This window comes from Mytilus edulis, chromosome 6, assembly GCF_963676685.1.
Source record: "Mytilus edulis chromosome 6, xbMytEdul2.2, whole genome shotgun sequence".
Lineage (NCBI taxonomy): Eukaryota > Metazoa > Mollusca > Bivalvia > Mytilida > Mytilidae > Mytilus > Mytilus edulis.
The window spans coordinates 30,067,931-30,086,864 of record NC_092349.1 but is presented as its reverse complement, the minus strand read 5'-3'; the positions used below and the strand labels follow the sequence as shown (position 1 = coordinate 30,086,864).

The 18,934-nt window shown below is 31.7% G+C and overlaps 1 protein-coding gene across 1 annotated transcript in view; it reads left to right on the top strand.

Annotated features, from left to right (window-relative positions):
- The window catches only part of LOC139527475 (putative ankyrin repeat protein RBE_0317), a 129,448-nt gene that overhangs the window by 61,245 nt on the left and 49,269 nt on the right, over positions 1-18,934 (top strand). The window contains exon 4 of the mRNA XM_071322954.1: positions 12,403-12,504. Coding sequence (XP_071179055.1) covers positions 12,403-12,504 — 102 coding nt within the window. The remainder of the gene's footprint in view (positions 1-12,402; positions 12,505-18,934) is intronic.

The window sequence follows — 18,934 nt, the reverse complement described above, 5'->3', positions numbered from 1 at the left end:
AACAACTCTCTCGACAACTTTGGATACAAATGGCAAGTTTGAAACTGGGCGGTAATTTTTTAAAACTTCTTTGTCTAGGTTCGCTTTCTTAAGTAATGGCCGCACAACTGCCTCTTTGAAAGTTGAAGGTACTATTGATTCAGCCAACGACATGTTCACTATGTTCGTAATGACAGGCGCTAGAGTGTCTATGCACTCTTTGATAAGGTGTGTTGGTAAAGGGTCCAGTTCACAGGATTTGGATGGCGCTTTCAGAATAATTTTCTTGACTTCTTCGAGTATTGCAGGAGGTAGAACATGTAAATGCACGCCTTTGAATTTCTGATCAGCTGATATATAATTTCGACTTCCCGACATTTCGCCGATCGATGCACATAATCCATTTCGAATGGTATCAATTTTAAGCTTCACGCTTGTTCCCCATTAAATCTCCAGTTATTTCATGTAACTGTTTCTGATCGTTACTAATCTCGGCAATTTTGTTCGAATAATAGTCTCTGATGGCTATTATTCGTTTGTTTCTCTGTCCTATATTTTCTCCATTCTACTCGATTCAGTGCTTCTCGTGGAATCCGACAAGGATGCACGTTGTCATTGTTACTATTTGTTCTAGCAGTAGCAGTAATGGCAATTAAGATAAGGAAAAATAAAAATTTAAAAGGACTAGAAATAAAACTAGACGCGAAAAGTAATTATCTGAAAATTTGCCAACTAGCAGATGATACTACTTTATTTCTTCAATCAAAAAAAGATGCTACTCTTGCAATTAATTTAATAGAAATATTTGGTACTTTCTCAGGTTTAAAATTGAATAAAACAAAAACTGAAGGGATATGGCTAGGCCAATTGAAACACTGTCGTGATAAATGTAGAGATATAAATTGGTGTACTACACCTATTAAAAGTCCTGCAATTTATTTTGGTCACAACAAACAAGAATGTCAAAAATTAAACTTTGAAAAACAGCTTTTAAAATGTAAAAAAATAATAGATGATTGGAGTAAAAGAAATCTTACTATTATAGTAAAGATAGTCATCATCAAATCACTTGTTTTGCCAAACCTAACATATATTGCATCAAACACTATAATACCTAAACAAACGTTGCAAAATTTTAAAACTTTGATATATAATTTTATATGGAAAGGCAAAACAGACAAAATAAAAAGGTCCACACTTTCAAAAGATTTTGTTGAAGGTGGACCTTAAATGACAGACATTGATGTTTACATAAAATCACTGCATATCAACTGGGTTCTAACATTAGGTGAAGATAAAAATGATAATTGGACAATCATTCCAAAATTTTATTTTAACAAATTAGGGAAAAATCTTCTTGTATTCAAAATGAATTTAAAGAGTATTAAAGACATTGATAAAAATAAGTGACAAAATATGCCAGATTTTTACAAGCAACCAATTAAAGATTGGATAAGTGAAAAATGGAGGAAACACAAAATATCCCAAAAGATTTTTTTTAAATTAGAAAACAAGTTTTGAGGGGAAATGATAATATTAGGTTTAACAGAAAATGTCTAAACTTTGACGATTGGATAAAAAGCGATATAATTACAATAAATGATATCATTGATGAACAGGGTAAAATCTCTGAAACTATCATCTTAACTCAGCTTAAATATCAACAAAATTGGATAAACCAATTATATATGTTAAAAAAACCAATACCAATGAATTGGAAATTGTAAGCACAATTGTTTATTGTTTACAAGCCATATATGTTTATTCACAGGTTCAATCATAAATGTCGGCATGTGGTACAGATATGTTTGTAAAAATGTTCAACCATGCATAAGTAACGACATGGTACATATTGTTGTTATATTCATTAACAGTAATAGGGAAAAAAAAGAGATAAACATGTGTAATCACGATCATTTAATAATTTATTCTATAGTGTAGACAAATTGTGAATTGTGCACGCTAAAATGAATGATTTAACTTGTGTAATACATATACACGACGACATACAATAGATCAGTAGAAACTTAAACAAAAATTGTATACTTACCGAATTTTATAAATTAAATTTAATCCTGTTTATATAAGAATATTTAGACACAATCGATAATTCGATAACACACATGCTTGCTGAACCAACACTATGCCCAATTACTTTCAATAGAACACGGATCATTTGATAAAATCGATAACGGAAAAAATTCCGGAAAAGTTAATGTATAAAAAAAAAGGAAAGAAATGTTTTAACAAAGATCTGTATCTGTATTCACAATATTTATTTTATATAATTGTGAAATCAATTGTACTATAGATACTAATATTATGAATAAGTTATATCTTACCAATTAGTGCTTTCCTATACTATTAGGTAAACTAACATGAGGTATACTAAGTAACAAGCTGTAAACTTAGTAAATTGTTACAGCAAATATGCAATAAAGATATTATTACGTTTAAAAAAAAAGTTTTTTCACCCATTTATTTATTGTAGCCCTGTCGTGTAAAGTTGTCATTTTAATGTTATAATTAACCCTGTCATTAAAGCAGAAGGTTTGGCATGTCCCAAAATGCCCTGTACCAAGTCAGGAAAATGGCCATTGTTAAACTTTGGTTCGTTTCTTTGTGTTTTACATTCCTGTGTTGAGTCTCTGTTGTGTCGTAGATCTCATATATTTGATACGTTTTCCTCAGTTTTAGTTTGTAACCTGGATGCGTTTTTTTCTCTATCGATTAATGAATTTTTAACAGCGGTATACTACTGTTGCCTATATATGTTATATAACAGATAAATCATACACAGTATATAATTCAGGTCTTTTGTTTTAGATCCTTGCTTTAAGACCTTGAAATTGAGGTCAAGGTTAAAATTAAAATCAACGTTCTACATTTCATTCTATGTTGTATATCATTATTGGTACATGATAAATTCAAACCTGTCCTAAGTCAGGAATTTGATGTACAGTAGTTGTCGTTCGTTGATGTAATTCATACGTGTTTCTCGTTTCTCATTATTATATAGATTAGACTCGTGGTTTTTCCATTTAAATGGTTCAACATGACTAATTTTTGGGTCCCTTTATAGCTTCCTGATCGGTGTGAGCCAATGCTACGGGATGAAGGCCATACCTTCAAATATAATCGTTTACTTTTATTAATTATCATTTGGATTGAGAATTGTCTCATTGGCACTCATACCACATCTTCCTATATCTATATAGTTTATTTACCATTGGTCAGCAACCTTTAAAAGCCAGGAAGGCTGTTATTTTTTCTTTTTTTTAAGTTACAAGAACGTAATATTTTTAAAATCAATGTAAAGTAAGGTTTAAATTTTACCAAATATAAAATCAGAAGTACCTACCCTTCTCCCTTATCTTTTATCAAAACTATATAGAAACCATATTTGTTTCATAAAAAAACAAACTACATTTAGCTGTATTTTTTTTTTTTACATAAGAATAGACATTTTAAACGGGAAGTAAAGATTTTCGATCAAAATATGTGCTTTTTTTTAAGACCTTCAATTGTTCTCTGTACAATTCGTTTTTAATACATTTTGTTTCTTTGATACTGGAAATTCAGAAATTATCGCGTGTATTTATTATTGCAATAATTTCTGATTTTACAGTATTTCATTCAATATATACGGAAGGTTCCTCTGTTACCTATCTAAACATCAAACTTGGACAGTTTTCTGCCTGTTCCAAATCAGGTTCCTCTGGCCTTTGTTAATCTTGAATGTTTTTTTTTTAAATCTGGTTCATTTATCTGTTTTGGGATAAGTGTGACGTCCATTTTCGCTGAACCAGTTATCATTATTGTTAAGAACCAGCTAAAGCTAACCACCAGGTAAGGGATTTTATCGCTGTGTATAAGACCAGTTGGTAGCTTGGGCTATTTTCTGTTGTTTTTTTTTTTTGTATTTTTGACACAATCCACGTTTCCACTATCAATTTTATTCAAAATGTTATTAAGCGATATTCATTATTTTCGACAATTTCATTTACCAATTTTAACATGTTGTTTAATTGCAACATATCGATAAAAAGTAAAAAGTAAAATAACAAAAATACTGAACTCCGAGTAAAATTCAAAACTGAAAGTCCCTATTTAAATGGCAAAATCAAATAATAAAACACATTACACGAATGGTCAACAACTGTCATATTCTTGACTTGGTACAGGCACACTAAAATGTAGAAAATGGTGGTCTAAACCTGTTCTTATAGTACTTAAACTCTCACTTGTACGACAGTTGCATAACATTCCATTATATTGACAACGATGCGCAAACAAAACAAAGACACAACAGCAGTACAACGGCAAGACAAATACCACCAAAATCTCCGGGTGCTCCAGAAGTGTAAGCAGAACCCACTCCATATCTGGCACCCGACGTGTTGCTCATGTTATTACAATGACAGATAATAATCTAATTCGGTAGGTTACATTCGGGAAAAAGGTAACGGGACAAAGATTAGTTCTTTGAATCAGTGAATATATATCAACCTTTTTGAATATACACCAACATGAAAAATCTTCGTAATTTGTATTTTGTGAAGAAGAAAGTAGACATTCGTTTTCAAATAATTGTTCTGAATCAGTTGCTAGATTCATCTATGGCATTTCAATAATAAAGATCATACGCATTGACTCAATATTGCATGTTAAAATATTGATCTCTAACATAAATGAACGAAGGACACGGGAATGTACATATGTTAATTATATTCTTTCGCGACAAGTTATATCAATAAAAGAACATGTCTATATTACAGAGACCCTTGCAAATCCTATATTTCTCAATAGTTGTACTCTAATATTTTCTAGTTAGTAGTTTATGCATATGTTTATCTTATAAACAAAAATGTGAAATGTAAGTTTTACACTATAATCAAAAGTGAAAGAGGGCCTTGATTGATTTGTTATTTCAATAGTTCATTAACTGTATCATGTACTTGTCAATTGGTCATTAATTCTGCCGTGACACATTGACTAGCTTGGATATACAGTTTATAATAATACAGGATGGTCTTGAGTTAATGATTTCAGTTTTTGACACTGTATCATATCATTACTTTGGCAGTTTTCCGTATATTTGTATTCTTACTATTATTTCCCTTATGCTCATACGACTCCTGAGACGACTATTTATATGATGATACGGCTTTTGTGTTTTAGATTTTTTGGCTTTCCGATTGTGCTGAATCTAAAGGCTTGACTTGGACGCATGCCATTTGTATAGCGGACTTTGATTTGTGTGCCTCGTAGCAATAGTTTACTTCAATCAAACTGAATTTTTTAAGGTTTGATTATGAAGTTCTATTAAGTATCATCTTCAGACCCTTGTTTGTGTTGATATTATTGCTAGTTGTGACTGTGTGTTTGTCATTATCTAAAAAAATAGTTGATATAATGTATGTATACTATATATGCTGCTAGACCCCAATTATTGTCACGTCGAACAATTTTGATTGTTTTGATTGGTCAAGCAACATTATCAATATAATGGAACTATTTATAATTGTCATATAAATGGGAGTTTGAGCGAGCTATAAACCACATTAACGCCAACATTTTCTTTAAAATTGCCTATACCAAGTTTCTGTCTTTCCTTTGGTTTTGTCAGTTTTTACAGACTTTCTGATTTCACCCTTGAGTTCCTCGTTAGTACATTATCGTATCTAACAATCATGAAGCATGATTTCATGGACATTAAAGATCTCAGTTATCTGTATTGGTTTTTACAATTTACTGCATATTTACAACACTCCATGGACAATGAAAACCTCAGTCATCTGTATTGGTATGTAATACTATATACTGCCTATTTATAATAGTCCTTAGAACAATTCATTCAGACATAGGTCTGTATTTGTTTGTTATGTCTGGTAATGGTAAAGATTGTCGGATATATTGTTCCTATTTTTATGTAATTGGTTTAATCAATACTTTACACATCTTCGGTTATTAATAGTTTCTATTGTTAGATTGTTTTACAATGTTGGTGGATGAAACTGGAGGCAACAAACAGAACATCCGACTTTCTGGAAAACTAGCAATCTTTATTAATTGAAAAGGGATTCGAATACATATCACCATGAGCATGTTGTTTGTACAAAAGTTATTAACTTAGTCCTGATGTACAGAAGTTATTAACTTAATATTTTTATGCATAAGTTATTAACTTAGTCCTTATGTACAGAAGTTATCAACTTAATCCTTATGCACAGATTGATTTAGAATACAATTCATAAAGTTTCCTTTGCCAACGAAGGTCTCAATGGCGTTAACTTATGCAATAACTGTAATCAAAAATAAGTTCTGTCGAAAATACCTCCTTATTTTAAAGATCAGTCTGTACCAATCATTTCTTATACCTATACCAAACCAATAGCAACCCAAATGTCGAATTACAAACACGTTTTGCAAAATTTCAATATTGACAACAAATCTTAACCTCCTGATTTGTTTGTGCTAGTTCGCAATTCACATAAAAACTGGCTGGCAACGTTATAACCGTTGACCTCAACATTGTAAATAACACTTTCCTGCGAAATGTATTATCCAAAGGTCTTTAATATCGTGAGCCTAAATCCATTAGTTGGAAAGGAACCTTCGACATACTTATGGATTCAGTCACGGATTTTGCCATGAAAAATGGCTAAACGCAAAAACGAAGACGTAGATATTCTTCCCGAATAGATTAAGGCTGTGAGATCGTTGATACAAATCAGTATTAAGAAACTGAAAGGGTCTATCAATACCCATGCTACGTCAATCTTTAAAGACCCAAATTTTAAACAACACGAAACCTCTTTCAAAATTATTAACATCTTTCTTATCAGGGTCCGTGTATATCTGCGTCCAATCGTTTTTTGTTTTGAAATATCAAAAAAAAAAAAAAAACGAAAGTGTTTTCATTTTTCAATTTTGATTTCTCAAAAACTAAAATCGAAAAATGAAAGTGTTTTCACATTTCATTTTTGATTTCACAAAAACAAAAAACGAAAAACGAAAGTGTATTCAATTTATATTTCCCCACACTGTTTAATTGTCATTCAAAAAATGACAATGTTGTCATTTGTCATTCATTTAAAGGTCGTTAAAGTATACATGCACAGCGGTTGTCAGATCAATATTATTTTAATCGAAGAAAATGTCGACGGATGCGAAAGTCTTTATCAATCTAAACAATAAGGGTGCGTGATCTTTAGTTTTAAGTTTGGAGAGGTTAATCTAAGAGGATAACACAGAAGCGTAACTAGCCTCTTTTACAAATTTAGCAAACTATATATTGTTGGCGAGGGTAGGGCTCAAGGACCCAAGAAGAACTGGAAAAAATGATACAAAATCGTTCAGACCCTTTCTTATTCTAAAGCGCAAGTTTTGTTTCATCTATTTTATTATGTTCTGGTCTCGGAGCAAAATATATAGATACAGTGTAAGACTTCTAGTATTTACATGTATGAACAATATCAAGACATATGTAGGATGAAGAAAAAAATAATGTAATCCACAAAGTCATTTGTGTGGCTATTGTTAGTTTAAACATATTTATTAATTGTGGATTGGAAATTGTCTCCCCGGAACGGGGATTGAACCAGGAACTTATGTTTTTGTAGTCCGATGCACTAACCTATGTTACTTTTGTATAATGAGGATCAATGGTCTAGTTCCTCGTTGAAGACCCTCCAGCTCCTTTCAAGATGAAGAACAGGAATAAAAGCCCTGTTCATTTATAATTTGTATTTTTTCTATGTATTGTGTGCGATTTTGTCCCGTGTACATTTACTCCACATCTCTTTATTTTCTATTTAGGACCTGGACACGGCTCAATGCTAGTTTAGCCCTCCACTGTTAAAGGTCATATGTTTATTTTTAAATTATTTGATGCCGTGGGATTGGGATTTTTAGCTTTAATGTAAACCATGTCCGGTTTTTAACTTATATTTACAGCAAAGATAGCCAGTTTTGTGTTCTGTAATATACTGTAACAGTTTAATTTTCCATGTCCGGTAGCATCGTAACTTCTCAAAACATCTTCCGAACAATATCTGGACATCAGTGTCGTTGGCATGTACAATTGCTAAACCACACATGAACGTTCTTTAGTTTTCGTAGATCTATTCCAACTTTGAGTCTACGACAAGCAGAACATGATATGTTATACCATTGAATATTGAAGCCATAGTCATGAAGATCGATTACTTGATTGATGTTCCGTTAACGTATCCGCAGAACAAAAACGCGATCGAGAGCTACTTTTGAATATTTCTACAATTTTAAGTAGTTTTTCACTCACAAACACAAAAATATTTTCAACATTTATTAAAATTTTTTTTTTTTTACACTTTTTTATTTTTATGTTGTTTTAAAACATCAATTTGACTTGAATTTTTGATCCCGCTAACATGTTTAACCCCCCCCCCCCTTTTCCACATTCAAAATGTATGTTCCTATCCCAAGTCGGGAGCCTGTAATTCAGTGGTTGCCGTTTGTTTATGTGTTACATTTTTGTTTTTCGTTCAATTTTTGTGAATAAATTAGGCCGTTAGTTTTCTTGTTTGAATTGTTTTACATTGTCATTTCGGGGCCTTTTATAACTGACTATGCGGTATGGGCTTTGCTCATTGTTGATTTTTTTTTACATAAGAATAGACATTTTAAACGGGAAGTAAACATTTTCGATCAAAATATGTGCTTTTTTTAAGACTTTCAATTGTTCTCTGGACAATTTGTTTTTAATACATTTTGTTTCTTTGATACTGGAAATTCAGAAATTATCGCGTGTATTTATTATTGCGATTTTATCGTTTACGACTGAAATAAAATTTTGATTTTTGCGATTTTGACAAAATTCATAATTAAATTTTTAATTTAAACATAGCAATAATTTCTGATTTTACAGTATTTCATTCAATATATACGGAAGGTTCCTCTGTTACCTATCTAAACATCAAACTTGGACAGTTTTCTGCCTGTTCCAAATCAGGTTTCTCTGGCCTTTGTTAATCTTGAATGTTCATATTCTTGACTTGGTACAGGCACACTCAAGTGTACAAAATGGTGGTCTAAACCTGTTTTTATAGTACTTAAACTCTCACTTGTACGACAGTGGCATAACATTCCATTATATTGACAACGATGCGTAAACAAAACAAAGACACAACAGCAGTACAACGGCAAGAGGAATACCACCAAAATCTCCGGATGCTCCAGAAGTGTAAGCAGAACCAACTCCATATCTTGCACCTGACGTGTTGCTCATGTTATTACAAAGACAGTAAATAATCTAATTCGGTAGGTTACATTCGGGAAAAAGGTAACGGGACACAGATTTGTTCTTTGAATCAGTGAATATATATCAACCTTTTTGAACATACACAAACATGAAAAATCTTCGTAAGTTGTATTTTGTGAAGAAGAAAGTAGACATTTGTTTTCAAATAATTGTTCTGAATCAGTTGCTAGATTCATCTATGGCATTTAAATAATAAAGATCATACGCATTGACTCAATATTACATGTTAAAATATTGATCTCTAACATAAATGAACGAAGGACACGGGAATGTACATATGTTAAGTATATTCTTTCGCGACAATTACAGTTTTATCAATAAAAGAACATGTCTTTATTACAGAGACACTCGCAAATCCTATTTTTCTCAACAGTTGGACTCTATTATTTTCTAGTTAGTAGTTTTTGCATATGTTTATCTTATAAACAAAAATGTGAAATGTAAGTTTTACACTATAATCAAAGGTGAGGGGCCTTAATGGGTTTGTTATTTCAATAGTTCATTAACTGTATCATGTACCTGTCAATGGGTAACTAATTCTACACTGGCAAAATTGACTAGCTTGAATATACAGTTTATAATAATACAGGATGGTCTTGAGTTAATGATTTCAGTATTTGACAATGTGTCATATAATTACTTTTGCAGTTTTCCGTATATTTGAATTCTTACTATTATTCCCCTTATGGTCGTATCACTCCTGACACGACTATGTATATGATGATACGACTTTCGTGTTTTAGATTTTGTGGCTTCACAATTGTGCTGAATCTAAAGATTTGACTCTGACGCCTACTATTTGTATAGCGGGCTTTGATTTGTGTGCCTCGTAGCAATAGTTTACTTAAATCAAGCTGTATTTTTAAGATGTGATTGTGAATTTCTATTAAGTATCATCTCCAGACGCTTGTTTGTGTTGATATCATTGCTAGTTGTGACTGTGTGTTTGTCATGATCTAAAACAAATAATGTATGTATACTATATATGCTGCTAGATTTTAAAATTGCCGATACCAAGTCAAGAATATGTCAGTTCCTGTCAGGTCTTTCCATTGGTTTTGTCAGTTTTTACAGACTTCATCTTTTTTATTTTACCTTGAGTACGATATCTGCGTTAGTACATTATTGTATCTAACAATCATAAAGCATGATTTCATGGACATTAAAGATCTCAATTATCTGTATTGTTTTTTGCAAAAGAGTGCCTTTTTACCAAGGCACAATTCATTCAGACATATGTCTGTATTTGTTTGTTATGTCTGGTAATGGTATAGGTTTGTGGATTTATTATTTCTATTTTTACGTATTTGGTTTAATCAATACTTTACACATCTTCGGTTATTAATAGTTTTTTTTGTCAGATTGTTTTACAATGTTGGTGGATGAACCTGTAGGAAATAGACCGAACAACCGACTTTCTGGAAAACTAGAAATCATAGACATTAAAGATCTCAATTATCTGTATTGTTTTTTGCAAAAGAGTGCCCTTTTACTATACTCCAAGGCACAATTCATTCAGACATATGTCTGTATTTGTTTGTTATGTCTGGTAATGGTATAGGTTTGTGGATATATTATTTCTATTTTTACGTATTTGGTTTAATCAATACTTTACACATCTTCGGTTATTAATAGTTTTTTTTTGTCAGAGTGTTTTACAATGTTGGTGGATGAACCTGTAGGAAATAGACAAAACAACCGAATTTCTGGAAAACTAGAAATCTTTATCAATTGAAAAGGGATTCGAATACATGTCACCATGAGCATGTTGAGTGTACAAAAGATATTAACTTAGTCCTTATGTACAGAAGTTATTAACTAAATCTTTATGTGCATAAGTTATTAAAAAAAGAGGGACGAAGGACAGCAAAGAGACAGTCAAACTCATAAATCTAAAATAAACTGATAACGCCATGGCCAATAAATAAAAAAGACAAACAGACAAACAATGTATACATGACACGACATAGAAAACTAAAGAATAAACAACACTAACCCCACCAAAAACCAGTCTGTACCAATCATGTCTTATACCTATACCAAACCAATTGCAACCAACATGTCGAATTACAAACACGTTTTGTAAAATTTCAATATTGACAACACATCTAAACCTCCTGACTGCACCTGTGCTAGTTCACAATTCACATAAAATCTGGCTGGCAACGTTATAACCGTTGACCTCAACATTGTCAATAACACTTCTCTGCAAAATGTGTTATCCAAAGGTCCTTGATTTCGTGAGCCTAAATACATCAATTGGAAAGAAACCGTCAACATTCTGATGGATTCAGTCGTGGATTTTGCCATGAAAAATGGCTAAACACAAAAACGAAGACGTAGATATTCTTTCCGAATAAATTAAGGCTGTGAGGTCGTTGATGCAAATCAGTATTAAGAAACTGAAAGTGTCTATCCATACCCATGCTACGTCAATCTTAAAGACCCAAATTTTGCAAAACACGAAACCCCTTTAAAAATTATTGACATCTATTTTATCAGCCATCAAAACCGGGTTTCGAAATTATTATGAAACTTCCTATCTTAGAGGTGGCATGAATACCATTTGACGAACATGACCTACCGAATTAGAATTTTGACTGGGTTTGTAATAAAATGAGTACCAGATGCGTGTATTGTGTTCTATCATTTGTCTGTTTGTCTTTTACTGTTTACGCCATGGCGTTGTCAGTTTATGTCCGATCCATGAGTTTGACTATCTCTCTTGTATCTTTCGACACTCTTTTATTTCGTGCACTGATACCTATTTTCTGAAATCTGCCCGTAATGATACAAACAGTAATACTAAAAGTTTAGGATAACTTACCATGATGTTGTTGGTGTATTTGTTTTGTTGGAGTAGAAAGATTTTGTCGGTTTTTGTTGGGGATGACAATGGAGTACACAAACAGAACAAACTACTTTATGTTATATTAAATGGGAATCAAATACACAGTTTATTAACAGTCTCGACAAAAATGCGATTAAGAAAAACTATTTTGAAATTCATCATACTCGAATTGTTGGCCAATGTTTTTTTGTACTTTAATAATTAGTATGACATACTTTGTATTACATGTCTGTATGATAATGCGAACATTATACACTTTTTATTTCAGTATGATGGTACTCCCTTACACGCAGCTTCTGAAGGTGGATTCATCAACATTGTTAAATTGTTATTAGAAAGAGCAGATATAGATCCGAATAAAGAAAATGGGGTATGTGATGACGTCCTTTACAGGACAGTCCAACTTTGTAAAATCTTTTATCAAACCAAAAAGGGATAACACTGAAAATGTTTTATTGAAATATACAAACTCCCAAAAAATATGAATAAATAAGTCAAGTAGGACAATTGCTAAATCGTTTGAAAATAAAAAGAAAGAAAAATGGTATTTTAATTAAACATATCCTGATACATATAAAAAAAAAGTAAATGTGATCTGATTGCCAATAAGACAACTTTCAACTACGTTAAGTGTCGTAGATGTAAGCAGCTTGTCTATTTCTGTTATATAATTTTGACAACTTTAACTATTTCTTGTCCTATTTTGATTGCCTTTATTGTAACCTCTCTCCTCAAATATGTCCGTTATGATACCAACTGTTATACTAAAAGTGTGATACAACTAACAATGATAGTGTTGTGTATTTGTTTGTTGAGTTTGACGCCACGGACAATAATGACCATACCAAGGCAATCAGGTTTTTGTTTGTTGGGGATGGGGAAAAACACACAGAACAATTGAACTTCTGGAAAAAGGCAACCTTTGTCACTAATAATTAAATTTGAATACAGATCACAATGAACGTGTTTCATGTAGACAAGTAATTACAGTCGGCCCTCGTTGTGTCGAAGTCGAAGGGACCGAACCAAAGTATTCGCCTCATCAGAGGTTCGACTCATCCGAGGTCGAGTGTGTCGTCATAAATTTTTAAGGCATGAAATACGGTATGAGATGCGTGTAAACTAGATACAATGAACAGTGTGCTTTTTTTCTCGATATGATACTTCATAATTATGTATTCAATCTCCATTTTTGGTCCTTAGTAATAATTAAGAACACAAGTACAGATACAAATCATGCACAAATTAAATCAATAGTCTACACAAATATTTACAAAGGTCAGTCGCTATAAATTATGAAGTCACTCGCGGACATAAACTTCATTTACAGTTTCAACAAAATTACAATTCACAAAAAAACAGTTTGAAATTCATTGATATGTAGTCAAATGTAACTTTTTTGTACTGTACTTATTTGTATGGATGGTTTTTGTTAACTTTCATATGATGCCATGAACCTTGCAATCTTTTCATTTTAGTATAATGGTGTTACTCCCTTACATGCAGCTGCTAGTCATGGACATCTCGACATAGTACAATTGTTATTAGAAAGGGCAGATATAGATCCAAATAAAGAAACTAAGGTACGTGATGACGTTTTGTACACATTGTGATTTGTTGTTGAATATTCAAAATAAATGTTAACATAATGTTGCAATACTCATCTCAGCAAAGTACTCTAATCTTAAGAGTGAAAAAACGTTATGTATCTAGAATATTCGAAATGCCAAAACATACGTATACCCAAATCATTGAGATTTTATAGGAATCAAAGATAAATAATCATTTAAGAAATGTTGTCTTAGTTTAAGTTGATCTCTTATTCCAAATGCACAGACACATTAAAACAAGGCTTTATCATAACTGAACGCATGTATATACAGCTACTACTTTTTTTTTAATAAAGTCTGAAGATGGGAATCTTCGCGGATTGACGACAGAAGATGTAGAATTTTTGAAAAAATGGTTTTGATTAAACGCACTATCAATTTAATATATGATTCCGATCGTAATACATTCCCTGATGAATAGCCAACTGTTTTCAAACCCGATGGAAACAAACGTCGTTTTTCTTTGTGTCATTTAAAGCTGCATAGATTAATTTTGTGTTTTTATTGTCCCAGTTTGAATAAAACAAAAGAATTTTGCTAAATTCATTTTCCAAAAAAAAAAGATTTAACTTGTTAACCAATGATATATATATATATGACGCTCGTCAAGCAAAAACCACCCTTATCGCATTTGACGTCGTTATCGGTAGTCAACGCTAGAATGTAACGTAGAACAAACCGATAAATTACACGTTGAAATTGAGATATTTTTTCTAAACATAGCGTTATCCATGCGAACTGAATAGTATATTCTTATGTAACGGGGTATTTTCTAGTCAAATACAACATTAACGATGTTCTAGGGATCTTTTCTTTAATACACAATATTTAGACCCTACAACATATAATAACAAATAATAGATATTCACATGACAAGACAGTACATGTAACATATGGGCAAAGGGGAATAACTACAATTCATACTTATTCCTTAAATATCTATATACTACAATAAGTCCTTTAAACACACAAATCTAACTCTTTAGTTAACTTTCCAATACAATATAATTCATATGTATCTCATAATAATACATCTCAAATCTCTTAATGAGTTGTCCATTTTTAAATAGATTTGTATACAAAGTATACAAATTCTGACCAACATAAATATATCACATAAACTACACTTCACATAAACAGACAATTACTTAAATAAAACATTGACAACACAGACATTACAAATAGACAACATAGAACACAATGCTTACCATGTATATGGTACATAGGTCTGTGTAATATCTGGAAGCATCACAGTGCTGTACGTGTATATAAAATCTGAGCACTACTCATATGATAATTTGTCAAGGTATTAATCCATATCCTGAATAAATGAAAATATAACATTCATAAGTCCAGTGACAGGACTATTTCACCAATTAAATAAAATACACAACTACATCTAAAATATGTAGTTTCAGAATTCTGTATTATTCAAATACCAAAGTTATCTGTCTTTTACTTTTATTGTAACTTTATAATATTTAAAGTACTAGAATGTTTTATATTAAAATGTTTAATATGACTCTGTGTTTTTATAAAATGATTTAATCTTTTACTCTTTCATACTCCAAATATTCCTCCATTCAATGCATACAATCAATCCTTTCACAAAGTATTAAAATGACATACTATTAGTTTGTTAATTAGAAATAAGGTCAATCAACTGACCTGAATATAAGAATATTGAAAATCCAAGAAGTATAATATAAATCTTATGAATGTCAGAGTTGAATATATCAAGCAGGTAATTTTTACTGCATTCCAATATGTCTACAGTCTAAATCTACCAGGAACAATGAAAACCTATAGTAAGGCCTATGGCCTGAAAATTGACCAATCAAAAGGTTAGAATTTTCCCTCCAAAATGATATGAAAGAAAAGAGGTTCACCAAAGGGAAAAGAGAATGATACTAGAACAATAGTGCTAGAAATAAAAACAATGAGTAACTAAACTATCAAACACTGCAATAAAATTACTAATCAACAATATCATATTTTAATATATCAATCAAATATGACTCTGCCACACTTATATTACATATAAATACTTCTGTAAAATAACAATTTAATTAAAAACTGATCTCTTATCGCCCCTGTTTCTGATATGTCGCTTGGGAGATCTAACGAAACCCGCTTTGAGGTCACATGTGAGTGACCTCGTAGGTGTGTCTTTTTCGACCAATGAAATTGAGTCTTCCACGATCTTGGAAGTTTAACGTAAGGCAAAGGGATGTAACTCATTTCATTTACGACGAAATCGTCAGTCAAAATAATTCATAAACTTTTTTGATTGGCTTATTAATAGGTCGTCAACTCATTTGCATATCTTAATAAATTCATGACTTTTAGTTCACTCACATGTGACCTCAAAGCCGGTTTCGTTAGATCTCCCACGCGACATATCAGAAACAGGAGCGATGAGAGATCGGTTTTTAATTAGATTGGTAAAATAATGTCGTATTTACGATTTAAAATTTAATTTTGTGATAAATTTCTATTCAAACTTTTCAAATGCTTGTTTTGACATACGCTGTATATTCTTATTGTCTTGAGAGGAATGATTTATAAACAATATAATAAAATCCCACACATCACCATGTCTCATTAATATATAGTACCACGATATGTGATGATACACGTATTAACCTTCTACAACATATAAACAATACCAATGTTGTGTAAAAAGAAAAAAAACACTTAAATATTTTCTAAAAGTTTTTTTCCGCAGCTTGATTTCTTTTACTTTTAATACGGCAAGTTGTATGAAGAACCTAAGAAAATAATTTAATATTTGGCGAAACATTATGTATGCCAAATGCGGAAAATCTTGCATGGTTAATCACACGAGAGAGTCTGCTTACAAGAAGTTAAGTACGAAAGAGAAGAAAGTCTGTCTGAAAATTTTCGTCTTTTATTTTGCCACGCTTTAAGAAACATGTGTACTAAGTTTCAAGTTGATTGGACTTCAACTTCATCAAAAACTACATTGACTAAAAACTTTAACCTGAACTGGGCCGAACGAACGGACGAACGAACGGTACGACGAACGATCGAACGGACCCACAGACCAGAAAACATAATGCCCTCTACTATCGTAGGTGGGCATAAAAAATTGCAATGCGTTTAAAACTGTTAGTATGAAACAAATATCAGTTCATAATTATTATCACTCACTTTAAAAAAGTGGGGGTATACTGTTTAACCTCTGTCTGTCCGTTAGTCAATTCATCCGTCAGTCCGTCCGTCCGTCCCATGAATATATTCGTCGCATATCTCTTAGGAACTACATTACAAGGATTTCTGAAATTTGGTTTCAGGGTTTATATAATTCAGTTATATCGTGCGATGCGTTTTCATATTCATCACTCAACAACTTCCTGTTTACCGAAATATTTCGGCGGGGGTATCATCAGTAAGCAGTAACTCAATGTTTCACTTGCTTTATAAATGCCAGTAGTTTACTTAAATCTCCTACAAAAATCACCAAAATCGGCTTTAGAGATCCCGGCCACTCATCTTCTAAGTGGAAAGAGGATGGAATAAACTCGGCTCATACGGCACAAAAACTATAACAAACTTAAAATTCGGTTCTTTGGCCAGGATGTTGTCTTTTTGACAGATTCTGCATTTCCTTTCTCAATTTTATTCAGGACAAGTTTTATCTTAATTCTTGTTTTACATTTTCGAAAAGTAAACAAAATATAGGTGTTCTGCATCCATTCGAAAACAAATCTTTTAATATTTTTTTCTTAAATGGTCTGTGTGGTAGGCCATGAAGAAACAAAAAAACAAAGAAAGGAAGAAAAATCATCAGTGATCATTATAAAATAAAAATTGCTAGAGGCTTGAGCTGATTCGAAAAATGAGTAACAATTTTGGATGCATACACGAGATTGTTTAAGCTGGTTAATCCAGAGACAATCATTGTTACAATGTTGTCAAATATATGTATACTATTTAATGGTCACAGTTCATTTTCGTCGTATTAATTTTCTTTGATTGTGAATAAAATGAGATGCGGGATATTGTTTGACTTAAATTGAGTTGTTAACTTGATTGAAATAAATATGCAACTCTAGTACAAAAGGTAATACAACGATGAGAAGACATTTTTTAAATTGATGAATTTGACTTAATGATCAGGAGTCACTGACTGTATCACCCGTCGTGTAAATCTCTAAATTCACGGAACGATAAGGTTAGCAATCCGATAATAAACTTTCAATGGTATTTTTTAACGCCATGTAAATTCAGAAACAGAAACAAATGCAATTTTGCAATGTTGCGTTAATTTTCAAAAAAGATGATGCTTAATATATTCCAATGATCTGTAAACATGAGGCAAGGACTAATGGAGGCAGTACAAGCTGAAAAAAAACATATAACTAGATCACATCAAATAAACTTGTTGTTCTTCATATTTTTTTTCAATCTTGAAATGTCATACTTTAGATGTTAAAAAACAATCTATTTATTACTTTTGCATAATATTTAAATTTTCAAGTTGACTTCGAATCAAATTTCTCTGATAAGGGATATCCAGGCGAAACTTATTATAATTATAGTAATACATAAAAATAGTTGATATTTATTACGAACACGGACAGATTGAAATTTCGCACTTGAGATATATTTTTAATGTTATTTAATAAAGTTTTCAAATGTTATTTTTCGTTTAAATCACTTTTAGTTTAACGTGCGTTTTAGTTTGTTTTGTAAACATTGACATGCGTATATGTTTATTGCAAGACATATATCTGAAACCGATGAAATGGCACTCGCAGCTGCAGTTCTCATTTAACGATAACATTGAAGATAATACATGTAGAAATGAACTATTCAAAGAAGGCAAAGATATGTATTTATTGGGTAAATTAAAATAAAACGGCGTGTTATCTTCTTGTGAATCAAAATAATCGGGTTTTGACACATATGTATCAGCATTTTAGACAAATGGAACTGGATGTAGATATAAGAAGATGAGTATGAGTGCCGATGAAAAAACTCACCATCCATGTCATAATTTAAAAAAGTAAACCAAAAGTACGGTCTTCAACACGGAGCATCTATAGACTAGATATGTCAACTGAACAGAATGGACAAATGTCTGGTCGCCTTGCTGTCCGCACATTATATTTGCATCTATATATTCTGATGTGTGTCGTAGATGGGACTCTTTTACTAGTACAA